Here is an 18,373-nt window from a genome sequence, read left to right as displayed (position 1 = left end):
ACAGAAACCGATGGATGACCTACTAAAGAATACAGATTTAAAAAGGCCAGATTTCGGTTCACGGGATTCACAAAGGGACAAACAAATCCCAAAAACAAAGTGTGTAAAGTACCCCTCGGAGTTACCGCTCGAGCTGAGCTGTCGTCAGAAAGTCATTTTCTTCTGAGTGGCGGCTGCCACATGGGTTTTGACAAACCTCATTCTGGAAAAATTGCCTCTTTAAGCGACGCCATCGTTTCGCTGTACCACGTTAATGACAATTCATTTGTTACCCCAAAGGGCAAAAGGCGCATTAAAGAGGGCTCCCATGACAAAACCATCTATCCTGCTCCGTGGCAGCACATGCATTTTTTGTGTTCGCAAATAAAATAAAGAAATCAAGTGAATATATTACTTTTAAATACCTAATAGCAGGGCTGTAATGCCCCAGGACAAGTAGTCTATCATAAAGAGCTGATGTGAGTCTGACAGGTTGATTAATAGCAGAAAGGATACTATTAGACCGTGGTGCCTTCACTCACAGAGGACAAATAACTCATCCCCCCGCCTTCCTTCTGTTTTCTGTTTCTTTCCCTTCCCTCCCATCGTAATTTTCTCTCTCCTCTTTCTCATTCTTTCTCTCCCTGTCCATCCAGGCTCACCTATCTCTCCTCCTGTTCTCTCAGTGTTTCCCTCTTTCTCCCCCCCCCTTCTTTCTCGGTCTTCTCTCACATATACACCCCCCACACACACTCCATTCACCCTTCCCTCTCTCAGAACTGGCTTTTTCTTTCCCCACTTCTCTCTTCTCTATATTCCCCCTCCCTCCCCCATTCACTCTCCATCCCCCTCTCGCTCTCCCTCTCCCCCTTCTCTCTCTCTCTCTTCTTTCACTCTCCCAGTCCTCTGCTGTTTCGCTCTCCCTCTCTTCCCCTGGATTTCCCCTTCTCTCTCTGTCATTGCTGTTCTGCCATTTTATTATTCCCCTCCACTCCTCTATCATTTCTTTTTCACAGCTTCTGCTATCTCTCTCTCTCTCTCTCTGTCTTGCCCTTTCAATGACTGTTGTTTGCTACTAAAAGATAAATATAAAAGATGAATATGAATACCCCCTGCCCTATAGGTGTTTTCCCCCTTCCTGTATGTGGAATATGAATAGGTGAATAGGGTGCATACACAGCACTTTCTTAAAAATGCATAAGGGCTGAAATAAGGTTTTAAAATCAACAGGAGTTGGGTTAAAGGCTTTCAGCCACGCTTTTAAAACACAGTTGTGCTGTCCAAATAGCAAATGCTAATGTGTCACTTTTATATTTTGTCATTGCTGAATTATGTTGTTGGCAATATTAGTAGTATTTCCTGGGACAGTTCTCATATTAGGAAGTGGGCTGTTTTGCTCCTGGTTTTCTCAACATAAAGAGATAGTATATGCATTTCACAAAGACTAACTAGATGCCTTATCTTGGCGTTTTATCTTAACCACGATTCTTATGGTTGACTGGCGGCATAACTGACATCCTGCCGAGCTCCCCCCGCCCCACACACACACACACACACACACACACACACACACACACATACATCTCTCTCTCTCGATATTTCTCTCTCCCATTCAGGTCTGTTTGTTTAGTTGCGCAGGTTCATTAAACTGACAAGTGGATCTACTTCACCCTTCTCTCTTTTTTTTTCCTTTCCCTGCTCCTGTCTTTGCTCCGGTCTCTCTCGGGAGCCACATGGTGGCAGGCCACGGAACTGCAGGCAGTTCACTGAACAGGTGGGGAAGCCGGGAGGGACTCGACTCCTGCCTGTATCAATAATTCAACTAGCGCGTCCGTTATATAAGAGCTCCGAGCTGCGTAACCTCAAGGATTCCCTGAAAGCATTAACCTCTTCATCACCACTGAAGAAAAAAAAAAAATCTGCCAAAAAAAAAAAAAAAGGAAAAACACCTCTATAGGAGTGATTTAGGCTTCTGACATTGAAGACTGGACGAGATTGCAAACACTGCCTCCGTGTACATATGCATTTATTTCAATATGCTTATGTCAACCCTCCCCCCCGCCACAACCCCCACCACCACCAATGTATGGCATTGTTATTTTTTTTATAGAAGATTGCCATCTGGGACCTGCCAGTTCATTGGCATAATCTAACGGAGCAATGCAAGACAAGAGTCTGCTGAACATATGCAGCTACATAATGCAAAAAACAATTATAGACAAGCCCAAAGAGGAGCACATGGAGAAGCACATGAAACATAAAAGCAGAAGCCTGCTACTACACACTCACACACATACACACACACACCATACAGTATCATGTAATACACAATTATAGCATCAGGTTCCCTCAGGATGGTCTAGGAAAGGAGAGCAAAAGGGATTTCCGTAGGGAAACCATTTGTATGTACAATGTCCATAGAAAAGTCATCAGAGGAGTAGGATTCAGGGACATACAAAGGGAAATTCTAGTTTGGTGGGGCTTAATTGGGTGACATGGATTTAGGGTCATGTGGAGGGTCAGGAGGTATAAATGCCAAGGATTAATAGCTTTTTAGAATAATTGCATCTTTTCTGTGGAGAGAAACTGTGATCTAAAGCTTTGCCCTACAGGTAGAATTGTCAGACTAATGCTGAAACGGCATCTTCCCCTGAGTAAAGTGTTATAGTGATAAGTACGTTTCCTCTCTGGCCAGCAGGGGTCTCTGTTATGAATTTGTCACCCACAGGTAACCTTTGGGTGCTGGGGAGGGAGAGATTTGAACAGGGGCTCTTCATGAGACCAGAAGGTAGAAGTCTTACGCCGGCCACACACAAACACCCCTCTCTTGAATTTCATGCCCCTGTAAAGCTATAGGATTTTAGGGTTCTCCCAATCTCAAATCTTTTGTTTGTGTCTGTGTTTTGGCAGAATATCTACAGAAAGATATTAGTATCTTTGGGGAGCTGGGAGAATTGGGTCTGAACCTAACGGACACTCGGTCATTTCCTTCGGAGGCAGAGCCCAAGTTGGTTTTAGTGTGAACTCTGCTCCTGCGATAGGATGAGGCCCATGTCTGTTGCTCTGCCTGGCATTTGGCGATGGCGTTGTTTTTGGGATGAGGGTTGGGGGTAAATAATTGATGGGCTGGTTGGCAGCGTTGCTTCCCAGTCCAACAAGCAAAGCGATACCTCACCCTGCCCAGGAACCCGCACAGGTCGGAGGGAGACTAATTACTTAATGAAAACGATCAGGTTACCACAGCCACGGCGTACTGGTCGCACAAATCGCGCTGCTGTGCAATGTGGGTAATATAGCAATAATAACCTAAAATGTGGCTACTTATACAGTGACTACCTCTTTTTCTAATGGCACTGTTTCTACCTCGGTTTCTAACACTTACTGGTCTTCATGCTGCTAATGCACAACACAAATCAGCAAAGGAAAAAGGAATTTGAAATTCAGTGTTTTCAAATTAATACCTAGTCTGAGGGCTATCGAATACTGAATGGATTGTCAGAAAGTCTGCTTTTAAGGCAGCAATTTGAGTAGATCCTATGCCCATTCATGAAGCTTCTTAACCTTTAAAATATTAATGTCCAACACACAAACTCTGCAGTGCACTCACAGATTCTAGTTGCCATTGAATTGTACACAATGACCCCAGCTCAGAGACCTAAATGCAAAGATTTTTTCATCTACAATGAACTTCAGTTGACTACAGTCAGTATTTTTTTTTCAATATGATTGTTATAGATAAAAAATTGTAGTTAAATCATACAATGCAAGGAAGAAGAAGTAGAAAATGAATTGTCAGAAACAATGGTGCATAAAGCACATAGAATTATATACCAATGCAATATGAACAATATACGCAGAAAGGAGGGAACCACTTTCTTGCACCACACTGCCCCCTCTCTGATCTGTGGCAAGTGTGGGAAGTGCAGGCCTTTTGGGGGAATACGAGAACTCAGGGACAGGGCTATTGGCGGCCTGTGCGGGCCATTTAATCAGCCATACAGTACTGCCAGGCCATAAATCTCCGCTTACACTGATATTTCCATTGACATCCTGACAGAGGGCAGCATTAATAAGTGCTGTTTATGTCAACATCAATACCAGAGATTAATAAAAGGATCGCTTAGCCATTCATTTAAAGTAGCCCACTGCGATTTGTTCAGTGTAGTGCTCAGTTACTTAAAGCAGGCTGCAGGAAGAGTTGGGATCAGCTCCCCTGACGATGAGCTTTTAATACGATTCTCACTTGCATTGAAGGGTTTTAATTGATTGGTGTAATTGTTGATCACGGAATGTGTTCGCAAATATTGTTGGCGTATGAAATCAGGTTTTCTTAGCCCTGTGATGCATTTTATCCTTGAGCCCTCGATAAGTGCTGAAAGTCAAAGTGTGTAACTGCATGGGGGATGTCAGACGCTTGACCCTGAAGCTCTGAAAGGAAGGGCCAATCAGCAAGAGGGGCCTAGGATTATTTCTGTGCTTTTCTCTAATGCGAATTCTCAGTGGAGCGTTTTAGCCAGCCAACACAATGCACTTTTCACGTGGAGTAATTTATTGCCCTTATCGTTTTACTCTTCAATTGAATTAATTCTCCCATCTGAGCTGGTAGTCGGCAGACTTAATACAAACCTGAGACCAGTAGGAGAGGATTTCCTTACAGGGGGAAGTGCTGTTAACATTGGCAGTATTACTCCTGTGGTCTGAATTTCCAGTGATCTTTGGTTGCTGACTATGTTTAGATTCTTATAACCCTTTGCACCTGGTTATCTCGAAAAAAGCTTGATTCAGAAACAGAAAGTAACCAATATTGACATTGGCTACTCCAGTTCTAGAAAGTTATCTATAAGAACGTATTTGGGACATTTACCATTTTACCATTAATGGTGCTTAAACTGTTTAGATTTTCTCTACGATTTTGCTTTTACTGAAGCTTGCAGATTGATTGATCGATGTGGTACATGTGCTGTGTATGTTGGCTTTGTGGTGGTAAACACACAATTACCACAGTAACGGGGCATTGTTTAAATTAAACTGATTTTCCAAAGATTGCACTGCACTTTCAGATGTAATGACAAATGAACAATTACAATGCAACACTTTAACTGAAGTAAGTGGAACAGAAACTTGGCAAACACACACACACGAAAGGGAATTCATAGAGAACAACAGGCATTTTCAAGAGAAAGCTGCCCAATCCTAAATAATATACTCCTCTGATCCCAGTTTGTTTGGTCATATAGTCTCTTACTCATCTAAAGATGGATGCACCGGTCTGTGTATCATGTTTAAAGGAGCTGGACATTTACATGGTGAATTCTTAAGTTACGAAGGAAAAACAAAAGGAGAAGCATTCACACAAAGCGCCTTCCTCTCCTCTCATTTCCTTGCAGTCCTTCAATCTCTCAGAGCCCCTAGTATTCAAGGATATTCACTTTCAATCTCTACCTCCCTCTCTTCTTCACAGGCACAATACCCTGTTCAAGCCACTCTTCCCTACAGTCCCAAGAAAAGCTCCCTCTTTCTCTCTCTCATCCTAGCTAGTGTTCCCTCCATCATGGGGAGAGCTAAGTGCTGCCTTTCATTTGAATAGAGGTGTCTCTTCAGAGGTGAGTCTTCATAAAGGAATTGTTTGTGTCTGTCTGTGTAGATGCACAATCAGTATAGGAGTATATATATTACATTTTTCGTACTTGCATTTGTTATATATATATATATATATTGATATGTTTATAATAATAAAATGTATTTTGGGAATATTGTGATTCTACATAGGCATCTGTTTAAGTTTCAGATAAAAGAGAAGAATTAAACGGAATTTAAGGCTCCAACAAAATATACGTTTCTCAGTAGTTTACTTTAATTGTTTTTTCCATGTCTGGTCTCTAAGAAAATGAATGCATGGATTTATAATGAAGTGGCCTTAACTCATTAGTAGGAAGATCCTGCACACACAGAAATATGTTTTGAAAAAAAGCACTGATTGAAATGCTATTGAGATCTATTGTTGAAAATAATTGTGATTGTATGCAAAAACCTGGATGTATGCTGGGATTAAGCTACTCTGTGTTTGTGCCTAACGTAACACGAAACGGCGTTTGACCATGATCAAATATTTAACACTACCTGTTCATCAAATAAATATTACTGCGGTTTTAAGACGATTAAAAGTGGGCTTGCAGTTTGGCATAGGCCTAATTGAATGGGACAAATATGCAATGTGTGGAATTGTACCTGTTGTTTTAGGGAGTCCAATAATTCAGTTATCATATTCACAAATCGTGATATTTGTTTGCTCTCTACAGGTTTTATTACTCAAGGCTACTGAAGGTTGGGTGATTTATTTCAAACTGGAAACATTATTGCCCACTGGCTCTGACTCCATAATATCCAAGTTTGTCGGAATAAATAAAACGACTGTGTTTGAAAGCTAGAGACATCAATTAAAAGATTGAAGACAATCCACACAGCATCTGCAACCAGACCATTTAGTTAAAGTTGGATGATGTATTACTACTATTTGTATTAGTCAACTCTATTCGACTTGGGCATATCTCAAAGAGCTTGACACCGGGTTTACAATGGGGTTTGGGGAATGGTGGTTAGTAACGTTACACCGCAGGTAGGATCTGATCCCGCCTTGCCGAACCTTCCTCCACCTATCCCCATCTCCATCTCCTCGCTGTTGTTGGGGATCCATTCAAGGAACTGTGCTCGGGTGGGCCAATTTGCACACGAAGGCGGTGTGCTTCGCAGGCTACCCGTGACGTGATGAGGCTGGTCTTGGTCAAACCCACCAATGAGACGGGCCGGCTCGATTCTACTGGGGCTGTTCGCCATGAAAGGGTGCCGGAGCAGTACAGCGCCAGGGAGCAGCACCAGCAGGACGGAGCTGTAGAGGGGATGCAGCATCGGTACTCGGGAGCTGTCTTCCAGCACCAGCCCCTCCACCCGCAGCCCAGCAGCGCGCACAGCGGCGCCGCTCCCCCCCAGCGAGCAGCACCGAGCCGAACCGGTCCCGCCGCCCCACTCCGCAGTCTGCCCCCGCCGCCGCCGCCGCTCAGACAGCGCTCGTCCCACCCGAACCGCCACGAACCGCCCAGCTCCAGCCCTTTCCCCCTGAAAGGTAGCACCCCTCTCCAGCTGCAGCACGGCGGTCCACCGCCAATAACGAGCCACGGAACCGGCCAGCGACTCCCGAACCAGGGCTGCGGCGTGGCCAGCCAGCCCCTGCCTCTGCGCCAGGATCTCGGGGCCGCGGCCGGCGTTAATTCGCAGTCGGAGCGGCACCTCTTTCCAAACTGCCACTGCAGTTGCTCGAAGGAGGCGAACCCTCCTCCCCGCTGCCGCCCGCAGCCCTCCCCAGCGCCGCCACCGCCGCCGCCGCCGCCGCCGCTGCTCAATCGGGGGGATCATTTGCAAAAGGCTGCTAATTACCAGCAGGAGCAACTCGGCAGCCACTGCGGAAGGGAAGGCGGGTTACGAGAGCAGAACCAGTTGTTGCAGCAGCAGCAGCAGCAGCAGCAGCAACAACCTCATAATCATTTCAAGCCACAGCAACAGCAGAACCCCTCCTCTGGCTCTGTGATCCAGCAGCCACAGCCAGCGCAGCATATCAATTTAGGCGACGGGCACCAGCGAGGGTTTTTATCTCAACCTCAGGACCTGCAGCCACCGCCGCTCTTATTGCAGGCGCAGCAGCAGCGGCTGGTGGGGAGCAGCCTGCCCAGCAACTACTGCGCCAACGGATCGGGGGAGCCAAATAGGAGCCAGCAACTACTACTACTGCAGCAGCAGCAGCAAGACGCGCACTGGCAACACCTCCAGCGTCCGCAGCACTGTGACCAGGACGAGCAAAATCAATCGCAGCCCCAGCAGCGCCCGTGCCACCGTGCCCCTGCCAGCCAGCCCAGCCACCCGCTGGTGAGAAACTTATCCGCGGGCAGCAGCAACGCCAGCAGCCGCCTGTGGCCGGAGAACCACCGCAAGGAAGGAAACCAGATCCGAACTGAGCAACAGCAGGTACATTTATATTTAAACACGAATGGTTACCAGCACACACACACACACACACACACACACACACACACACACACACACACACACACACACACACACACACACACACACACACACACACACACACACACACACACACACAGGGATCTGCCTGGTGTCGCTGCTAGTTCCTAGTTACGCCGGGTCCATCATTGCGCGCCGGTGTGTGTAAGCAAGTTGTCTCTGGGGATTCACAGGTACGTTCTTGTTTTGTTCCAAACTTGACAGCCGCATTCAGGGTCTCTTGACAGACTGGATTGGGTTTCCATCAGAGCTTTTCCTCGGCTTGGTTTTCTAGCCACAAACACACATGCAGACGAAGACTATGGCAATCTTGCAGCATCTATGTTTGCGTTTGTATGATAGTCCAGGGGGTGGGTGGACAACATGGTAGTTGGTATGTTGTAGCCTGTATTGCGTGTGCACTTTGAAGCATTTCTTGTGATGTATTTGTAAACCCATCATTGGGATTGTTATGATTATGATAAACATGCCACCGCCTAGGACTGGCACAATGTGAAATGCTTTGCTGTAGGCAGTGGGCAGCTACAATTCCCTATTGTTTTGGATCCCCCTTCCTGGTTTAAAGCTTTCCTGTGTGCCAGTGTATCCGCTGTGACTGCAGCATGTTTCTTTGATTTTAAAACAGCTGATATGTCAGGGACTACCGAGAGTTACCCTTTAAGCACGTAAGGCAATCCAGTCAGTGCTGCGACCCCAAGCTAAATTGCCAGAAGTTTGCATGTGCTAGACTGCACTTGGGGCATTTATATTGAGCTCAGTCACCGTGACACAACCGCCAGTTTAGTTGATCAATCTTGTTTTGTTGGAAGAGGAGATGCTTGAGCTGATGTGAACCTGGCACACTTTATACCAGGTCTACCAAGTGTGTTCTTGCAGCGTGGGCTCAAGGGCAAGATTGTGCACTTCTTTGCAGAATAAAAGTGTATTGCACCACTGCCAGGCACTTTCTGACACCCAGGGCAGACTCTCTATGTTTTAAAGGCTAGCAAAGGACCTGTGTGTATATTCGTGTATTTATCTATTTTGTTAATGTCTAGAAAGTCGGAGAGGTAATACAACGGCCTTGCCTCCGAGCGACACTCTAATCGTATAATGCTAAGCGTTTAGCATTGGTCTGCGGGCATTTCTGCGATTTCAATGATTTTGGTCAGATTTATGGGGCAGAAGAGGAAAGGACGCACATAAATCGTTAGGAGCAGTCCATGTAGTAGGCGAGTGATACCAACAGCAAGAAGTGAAACGCATTAGACAAATACATATTATAAGCTTTTTAATTTGGATTTTTTACCTGCATACATATTGCTATAAGCAACCTGCTTTGCCCAAAATAATTAGAATAATAACAGAAAAACTAAAATAATTTTGATTACGGTGTACTGTAATTTAATTGGGTACCCCATTCAAATTGGTTGCCGTATAACATTACTTAATATTAATATTACATTAAGAATGTGTTGAATGCAACGCTGTTGGAGTTCAAACAGAGAGCACTGTTTTAGTATGAAAATGAATTAAAAAAAAACAATTTTCCTTCTGTATTGCTGAGCATTGCAGACGTCATTATATATTCGAGCACAGGTATGCATATGTTTATTATATATAATTTATATTACCAGGAACTCAACCACTGCAGTATCTACATTTCGTCAGGTTTATTTTCTATGTGATGTTAGAGGAAGACCAGGCCACACATGCACTACAAATGCTATACTGCAACACTGTTATTTAACATTGGAATGTGCTTATATATATATATATATATATATATATATATACAAAATCATAATAATAATAATAATAATAATAATAATAATAATAATACACATAGGAAAAACATATACTTGTTTTACATTAAATATAACACAATTTCTAAAAGTAAATATACATTCAGTCGTACCGGCAGTTAATGATGGTAGGTCTTTCTAAAATTGAAAAATATAAGGTTTATATAGTACCTAATTATTATTATTATTATTATTATTATTATTATTATTATTATTATTATTTACTCAAATTAAGGTTATACATGAATAAATGAATAAAATAATTATGTTAGGCAACTTAACAAATTATCTACCAGCAGGGGGAAACATTTATGGTTAAGATAAGTTTTTTTTTTGTACCTGCTCCTTTATTTGCTATTTCTATTTTGACCAAATCACAACAACAACAAAGCATGGAGTTTCCCAGGATCTGGCGGTAAAATTTAGATTAGGAGAAGAGCGGATGGGAGTTGGGGGGCGCTGGGGTACGGGGAAGGTCCAAGGCCTTGACACTGAGAGGAAGGAACATCACTGAGAGGATGTTCATTGTCCAGTTTTGTAGCAGCCAAGGGAGAAAAAAGGGATAACAAAACATAACACCAACTGCATTTTAATTATTATTATTATTATTATTATTATTATTATTATTACTCTATTTTGTAGCAGACACACTTATCCAGGGTGACTTACAATTTATACAATATATCAAATCATTTTTTTTACCCATTTATACATCTGGGCATTTACTGGAGCAATCTAGGTAAAGTACCTTGATCAAGGGTACAACAGCAGTGTCCCCCACCTGGGATTGACACCTCCAGAGTCCAAAGCCCTGCACACTACTGCCAAATCATAATAATAATAATAATAATAATAATAATAATAATAATAATAATAATAACAACAACTAGTTCCTCCACTATTTAGAAAGAACAATCAGGGATTTTAAGTAAGATAAGGTATTTTCATAGAAGCATGTAGGGCTCTAGATCAAGGGCAAGGGAGACTGATGCTCATCTTGCAGGGAGGTGTTGGCCCCGTGGGGCCCTGGTGATAATGTCCTTCACAGAGCATGGCCGGGGCTATTGTGCCGCACATGTAATTACTCTTTCATTCCTGCCACTTATTTGGAGCTGTTACCTGAGCCCGCGGCTGGGGTGCATCGTGTTACAGCCGCCGGATCTGTGTCCAGATTGAGTAGCAGACTGCGGGAGGACAGGGCGGCCTCTCGTGAGCGCTGTGGGTGCCGTGCCAGGCACCGGGGCACTGCGGTCTGAAATACTGCAGCTGGTTCTGACCACCGCATCGCTCTCCCCGAACACCTGGACTGGAGGCTTGGCCTGAGCCAAGCAAGAGAGGTTTCTCTTCTGGTTCTTATCGTCGATCTATGGATACAACAGATGTTTTATCATCCAGAGAGTTCAGTTTAAGGACAATTCAGACTTTTAATGGCATGCTAAACACAAGCCACCCCCATACACACATTCTCCAAGAGCTGTCTTGTTTTAATTGCATCAGTTGCCTAAGATTTGTGAAAAGATCTTTCAGATTTTGTAGTTGTGCTTTTAGTGTTTTTAGTGCTTGGTTTATTTGGTGTGTTGATCTCTTAATCGGGATTGAGGTCGATATTGTGTTGGTGTTGCTCTGTACTGTTATTGTGCATTCCAATAAGTAGTCTGTGTAGATTGAGCAAGATTTGTGGGTGTTATTAGTGTCAGTATTATTTTATTATTCATTTAAAAAGGACAAACTAAATGGACCAAATCAGAAAGCATTTGTTACCAAACCAAATTTCTTTCTCCCCGTTTACAAGAAACAGCCTTTTTGAGCTACAAGTGGAAATAAGATACTGTGATCTTAGAGAAATAATCTCAACATTAATTTTTTCGTTCTTTAAGTTTTGTTCGAACACTGTTCTTTCATGGACTTCTACAAACCGGTGCCAATAACGACAAGGCTTTAATGTATATCCCCTCCTACGTTTCTCTTCATCGTATGCAATTATAAAAGTGCTTAATTTCTATTCACCCTTTGCTCCATAATATGTGTATGTTTAGGACAGGGGCAAAACAGTACAGTTGAGAAGAGCACTCTGAATTGATACAGCTTTACCCTTGCAGAAGGACACCACTTTAATCTATGCTGTTGTCGTGGGTGAATAGATTCTGCGTAACCCAAACCCCAAACATGCTGTTAACCTGCAGACAGTGTGAAGTGCATGGAAGCTGTGCCTGTACTGTAAAAATGACCTTGTAAAGAATTTCAAAACAGAAGAAAATGCATTTTGTTCTGGGGTTCACCCAAATTAGCAGCCATGTGATTAAAGCAAAAAAAAAGAGAACATAAACAAACGTAAAAGCCTGGAATTTAGAGTTATAAAGGAAAACAGACCCTGCAATGCCGTCCATTGTGTTATAGTGGACACACCTCGGAGTTCAGAAAAATTTGAAGGCAACTGACAGTGCCTTCTTCCCAATTGCATTTGTGCCATACATGGCCGTGTTATATATGGGCAGTTAGGTACTCACCAAGGAAAAGCAGCTGTTAATTGATCCATAATTAGCTTTCATAATTTAGCTGCTGTGTTTGGCTGTGCTACTCTTGCATACAGAGTGTTTTTAATGAAGGTCAACGCTGCAAAGACTATTAAATAAACACACGCAGTTACGTCAGCTTCCCTGATCAATGGGGTAGAACCTTGTCCCGTAATTTTTTTTGGTTCAGCCACCTTGCAGTGAAGCTGCTACTAAACAGCATGAAGTTGTTGTTTTTTCTCTCCTTTCTCTAGTGCAAAGTTGACTCCTATTTTCCTTAAACCAGCTTATCCCCACCTAGGTTGACTAGGTTGACTAGGTTGAAAATCAGATGCTCATTTTGCTCTGGCAGATCAAGCTTTGAAAACCAAACCACCCTGTTGATTATTGTGGGAACAGATTTAGTCTGAATGCAATGTACGGACAGAAGGTTAAATTTCCAACATGGCCAGACTATAAAAGTCACTCCTTTTGGGTCATGTGATACTACGCACATCTCTCTATCCAGTTTATTTTCTATAGGATCGTTTCTGCCCACGTGCTCCATTACCGAACTAGACTTATTTATATATACGTCATCTTCAAATGGTGCATTTGTTGATTGTATTACAATGAAAGGAGTAATAAATAAAATGGCCAGTGTTTTTTTTAAGAACTGAAGAGTGTAGCTGCCTGGCATTCAAACCCACCCACCCCCCCTCAGCCCTGCAGACTTTACATACGCTTATGAAAAGGGCTGCGCGTGTTCAAGCGAGTTTATACAAGGCAAGACATATGGATTATGTGCACTTTATATACGTGCAACACAAATGTTGTTTTCCACATGACCTAGCCGGTGGGGCCCTGGGTGTTCTTTAATCGCAGCTGTTTTTGTGAAGTCCTGTTTTGAAAGATCCCCTGTCTGCTTTGTCAGGGTGCAGTGTGTGGTGAATAATCCGGTGGGTAGGATTGTAAAAGACAGAAAACGAGGGGAATAGTTTCATCTCGTCTGTTTGTTTGCTCAGTTGATTTTCTGGCGCGGATCTGCATTAGTCCAGACGTTTGCCGTGGAGGAACGTTGCCATTAGTCTGTTGGCTGGATTGTTTGTAAGAGTTCAAACACAGCTGGAAACGTGCCGTCTTTTAACTTCTTCTAAGTGGGCTGGAAGGAGCCTCTAATCTGATTACCTTGCCTTCGAGAAAAAGGCCACTTTATAACCTATGGCAGCCATCCCAGTGTAGCTACGCACCAGCTTTGACGCAAGCTAAACATTGCAGTGTTAGACTAGCTTGGTCAGTCCCCTGCAAAGAAGGAGGATGACAAAGGCTACCCATCTGAATGCCTCTAGAGAGAAAGGCTTTTGTTTCTTATGTGGACTGTACCACTCTCGTTGAGCTTCTTTTGATGTAGACTGAGATGGAAGTTGATATCCCTCCCTGTTTATCTAAACTTTAATCCACCTCTTTCATGTTGTTTGATAAACTGGATAATTAAGGTACTGTCCTGTACCGAGACATTCGCCTGTGCCCAAGTACCCGAGCATTAACCCGAAGAAACAGAACCTGGTGATAAATCCATCCACGCTACCGTAAAAAATAAAGGCAAACTGTTTCTCAGCAGTTTAAACCACGGATTAATTTTAAGATCTGAATGTAGTCATTGGATTGGATGGTAAAAAAGTGGGTGAATGGCAGTCTAATTAATGCAATGTTTCTTTTTGGCAAAGACATCATCTGCTTTAGGTTCTAATAACATCGGTATTATTTATTTTTTAATAACAATCATAGAAAAGAAATGTATAAGTGCATCAGGATTATTTAAGAACATTTTTTTGATTTCTGTTTAAATTTTTTTTGTAAGGTAGAATATATATGATGTACAGATTGAAGACAGCTATTCAATCTCCACACGGTAATTGTTTTGAATGTGTTTTGTCTTTTCCCGTGTACCCCGTGTGTCTGTTAGAGGCCATGTTAATTGGGGTGCACGTAGCCCCTGTTTAGATCCCAATGGTTTCCTGCAATAACAGATAATCATCACAGAGACCTATTGAGGGCTCTTTATCTCTGTTTATGAGGTGAAATCTTAAAACTGTCCAGTTTGTGAAAAATTATTCATCAGTTGTACAACAGAAATAATTCATGGCACATTTAATATTTATACGATTTTCAAATTACATTTTAATGCTCAAATTCACCCTTCAGTTCCCTTTTCTTTTTCTTTTTTTTGAGGCCCCTAAAACAGCACAAGTTGCTTAGTTAGTTGCTAAGAGGTGTTGACATGTCAACGCTTTTTACAGACAGCTAGATGATTCCGGCATAGTACCGGAAGAAATGCAGTTTAAATGCTCTTATGAACAAATGCTTTTTTCATATGTTTGTTAAAGTCTCCCTTTTTCCATCCTTTGTTAAAGACACCTTTTTATCCTTTAGCTGTATCATCAAACATGTTGTCTATACTGCCTTTCTGCCTCCGTGTCATGAAGCAGTGGCATAGACAGATCTGGTCTGATCTGAGCTCTAAGCCCTGACAGGTCCTGGTCCAAACTAGCAGGGCTGCAGATGGTACAAAAGTTACTATTGGGGAGCTAAACACAGTGAGACTCACCTGCCAGGTTTGGGGGGGAATGATTGCAGGGAACAGTTGGCCAGATGTGATGACGGCAATCCTGTCTGGACCAATTTAAGTAAAACAAAAACAGGCTTGACTGAACTTTATGAGCAAGATTAATATCTATATTCAAATACTTTTAGTGACATACATGGCCTCCTATATTTTGCGATTTGAAGGGATGATAAAGTCCTTCTGTACCTTACTTACAGTGAAACATAACTTTCATTCTGTGGCGAAATCCGCCAAAATTTCCGGGGCGTATATGCTGGACGCGGCGGACATTTTCCTGAATCGGCATATACAATGTAGAGAATTTAAAACAGAAGACGTTTCCTGGGTAAATATTCTAGAAAGACGAGTGCATAAATTATTATATTTAATTTTCCCAAAATATCCCTCTACTCTACATATAGTGCTTCAATTGTTTAAGCAGCATACCTACAATTGTTTTGCTTTAGTAAAAAAGTAAAAAACACCTGCTTCAATCCTTGCTCTCTTATGAATTGTGTTTTCTGTAGTAAGACAGAGGATGTAGTAACAACCTCAGGTATGCATTCGACCCTTTCTCAAACACAAATGCAAAGTGTATCGTCTTGTGACCTCAGTGATATGCGGACGATTATAAACCCCAGCGCTAATTTTGAATCGTTCTCTATCCCTAGACTCATGCATGAACCTGGTATCTGGTGGTTGACTGAGCCTGCACTCTGCAAATGTTTTATGATAGTGATAGATTTTATCCCAGGTTAATCAGAAAGATTGTGACACTATAGATGTTGTTTACCTCAACTTCGCTGCACCATTTTAACACTTGACTAAACTGCATGTACAACGTGGATAGAGGGTTAAATCCCACACCATAGCACATGACACTGCCTACCCCTCCTCAAGTATAACAGACCTCTGCTTCTCAAAGCCCCCCTTTTGTTTAAGGTGAAAAAAAAAAAAAACACATTGAAATGGAGTCAATTTACACCAGAGCCCCTGAGGAAATTCAGGCACTGGACTTAATTTCATTAAAAAAAAATCATAGCAGGAGAGAATGATAGCTTGAGGCAGTGAGCACAATCTCAGGAACTCTTTTGTTGCAGGACACAATCAGCACACAAGGTAACTTTATTAGCATTGATAGAGACGTGAGCAAGTGTGTGTGTGTGTGTGGGGGGGGTGGATTATGTGTCAACAGCCTCCCCAAAAAATAATATATATATTTTGTATACATATAGATAGTGTTTATATATCTAGATAGAGAGAGAGAGAGAGAAAGAGAGAGAGAGATAAAAGGGCAACATGTAAATGGAGAAGCTGTGTTAAGCCCCTTTTTCCCAATGACTGATTTTTAATTATGAGAACAAAAGAAATGTCAGAAACAAGAAAGGAACATCGCTAGCTCTTTGCTCTTGCGGTTATCAGCAGAATGTAGATGCAATCACAAAATCACGCTGCTTCTCGCTGTTCAGTCTAGCCTGGCAGTTGCTCGCACATGCCTGCCACATTTTGTGGAAAGAGGAGAATCCCCTATCGCCAGCTGAATGTCCAGTCCTCTTTTTGTTTCAGGTTATTGCCATGGAAATGCACTGGAAATAAATCTGTCCTGTTGAGTCCTTAGCCCCAAATCTGTCTTGCTATGTCGTAAAGAGAGAGGGAAAAAGAAAAAGAAAAGCCTGTCAGAGTTCTCAAATGAGGAGCCAGCAACGTAAGACCCGAATAGAAAATGTCAAGTCAATAGCCTAGCTTTTTGTTTTCTGTTTTTAGAGAACAGAGAATGTCTGATGTGAGTTTTTGGCGTCCGTGTTTGTGTTGCATTGCTGGAAAAGGGACAGTTCTGTCAGACCACGTTTTTTCAGCTCTGTACTTGGTTTGCCTCCTGTTCTGCATGTTTGTTAAAAATGCTGTGTCACCTTTTCTCCTTATGTTGCTGTTTCCAAACTAACTATTCCAACACATTGAGAATCCTGGCAAAAAACTAGTTTTCAAACGGAAAGGTGTCCATGTCAGTTGGCAGACGTTCTTTCAGAAAAGCTTGGCCAGCGAGTGCACTTCTGTCCTCGCATCTTCTCTCTGATGCCTGATGGGATAGTGGGGAATTCCGGGCTTCATTCGGAAATAATAATAATAATAATAATAATAATAATAATAATAATAATAATAATAATAATAAATACATAAAGATGATAAAACATTTAATTTCATATCAGGATCCAGTCCAGATTGAAGGTCAAGTGTTGATCTTGATATTAAGATTGGTTGTCTGCATTCCTTCTTCTCCAGTACCTTAATTATCTTCTTAAAGCACTCTGGAATGGTGTTCACGATGAAATGACGCTGAACAAGAATAAGGAAAATGGGTTGTTTGATTGATACAAGTCAGCTCGAGGGGCAACACACTGTCTGTCTTCGGTGTTAAAGCCAGTCAATCACTCACAGTATCATCTTAATGTTCAGGGTTTGAAATGAACCCTGTTTCATGGAAGTGAGATGGTTCATGGTTCAGGGATCCTACTATGTGTAAAGGTGTAATACAATCCCCACTCCATTTGTCTTTGTTTTATTTTATAGTTCCCGAACCTGTTAAGTTGTAAAAAATACTCAAGAGGTGGGATCAACAGCTTGCCACCCTGCCAGGTGTAGCAGGTCTCCCAATTTCAGATGGGACTGAATGAGGGGTATAAAACAGACTTTCACATCTGAGCGAACATTTGGATGCTGTGTGCTTAAGAATGGGTTTGGCACCTGGATTGCAATTTGTGGATATCCTGTTACAGCGATGACAGAACTGCAAGGCTGTACTGCTGTGTTAGCTGTGTGTCCATGGGAAATACTGTAATTGCAGTCAATTGTGTGTCTTTAATGTGTATGCATGTGTGTATGTACGTACACAAAAAATCCAGGACATAAAAGATATTGCTTTTTCATCGGACGGAATTGGAATACTCACTCATTCCCCAGCTACACTCTTAAGTGCGGATTTGCTGCAAATAGACAATGTGACGTACACTGGGAGCTGTTTTCCTTTTTTGTTAATGAGATGAGAAGAGAGGCAACGAAGGATCTGCCGGTAGGTGTCCAGTCTTGATCCTGCAGAGCACCAAGCGACTGAGCAGAGGACGTTGAGCACCGAGGGACGGGGCTGGAGCAGAGCAGAGCCGAGATACTGTAAAATTCTGACTCTCGCCTAATTCTGCGCACCAAGGTTACGGAGAACAAGAAACTGCATCTGTTAGACCATGTCCTTCTTCTAACACGACTTGTAGATGCAGTGACTGGTGAAAGAACATTCTGGCTAACGGAGATGAGATATCATGCCAGATGTATTATTTAAGCAAATGTACTCAATTGGTTAGTCACAGTTAGTCAGAGCATGTTTAGACCAGACCATTGTCTTCCCGTTGCTCAATTTTGTATTTTTTAATTTGTGTGTGTCCTAT

The 18,373-nt window shown here is 42.5% G+C and overlaps 1 protein-coding gene across 1 annotated transcript in view; it reads left to right on the top strand.

Annotated features, from left to right (window-relative positions):
• The first annotated feature begins 6,744 nt into the window (after window positions 1–6,744).
• Window positions 6,745–18,373, top strand: part of kcnn1a (potassium intermediate/small conductance calcium-activated channel, subfamily N, member 1a) — a 65,749-nt gene continuing 54,120 nt past the window's right edge. The window contains exon 1 of the mRNA XM_066696306.1: window positions 6,745–7,995. Within this exon, the coding sequence (XP_066552403.1) occupies window positions 6,745–7,995 (1,251 nt within the window). The remainder of the gene's footprint in view (window positions 7,996–18,373) is intronic.

Source organism: Amia ocellicauda, chromosome 22 (genome assembly GCF_036373705.1).
Source record: "Amia ocellicauda isolate fAmiCal2 chromosome 22, fAmiCal2.hap1, whole genome shotgun sequence".
In the NCBI taxonomy this organism is placed as follows: Eukaryota; Metazoa; Chordata; class Actinopteri; order Amiiformes; family Amiidae; genus Amia; species Amia ocellicauda.
This window is presented reverse-complemented; position numbering and strand designations above follow the sequence as displayed.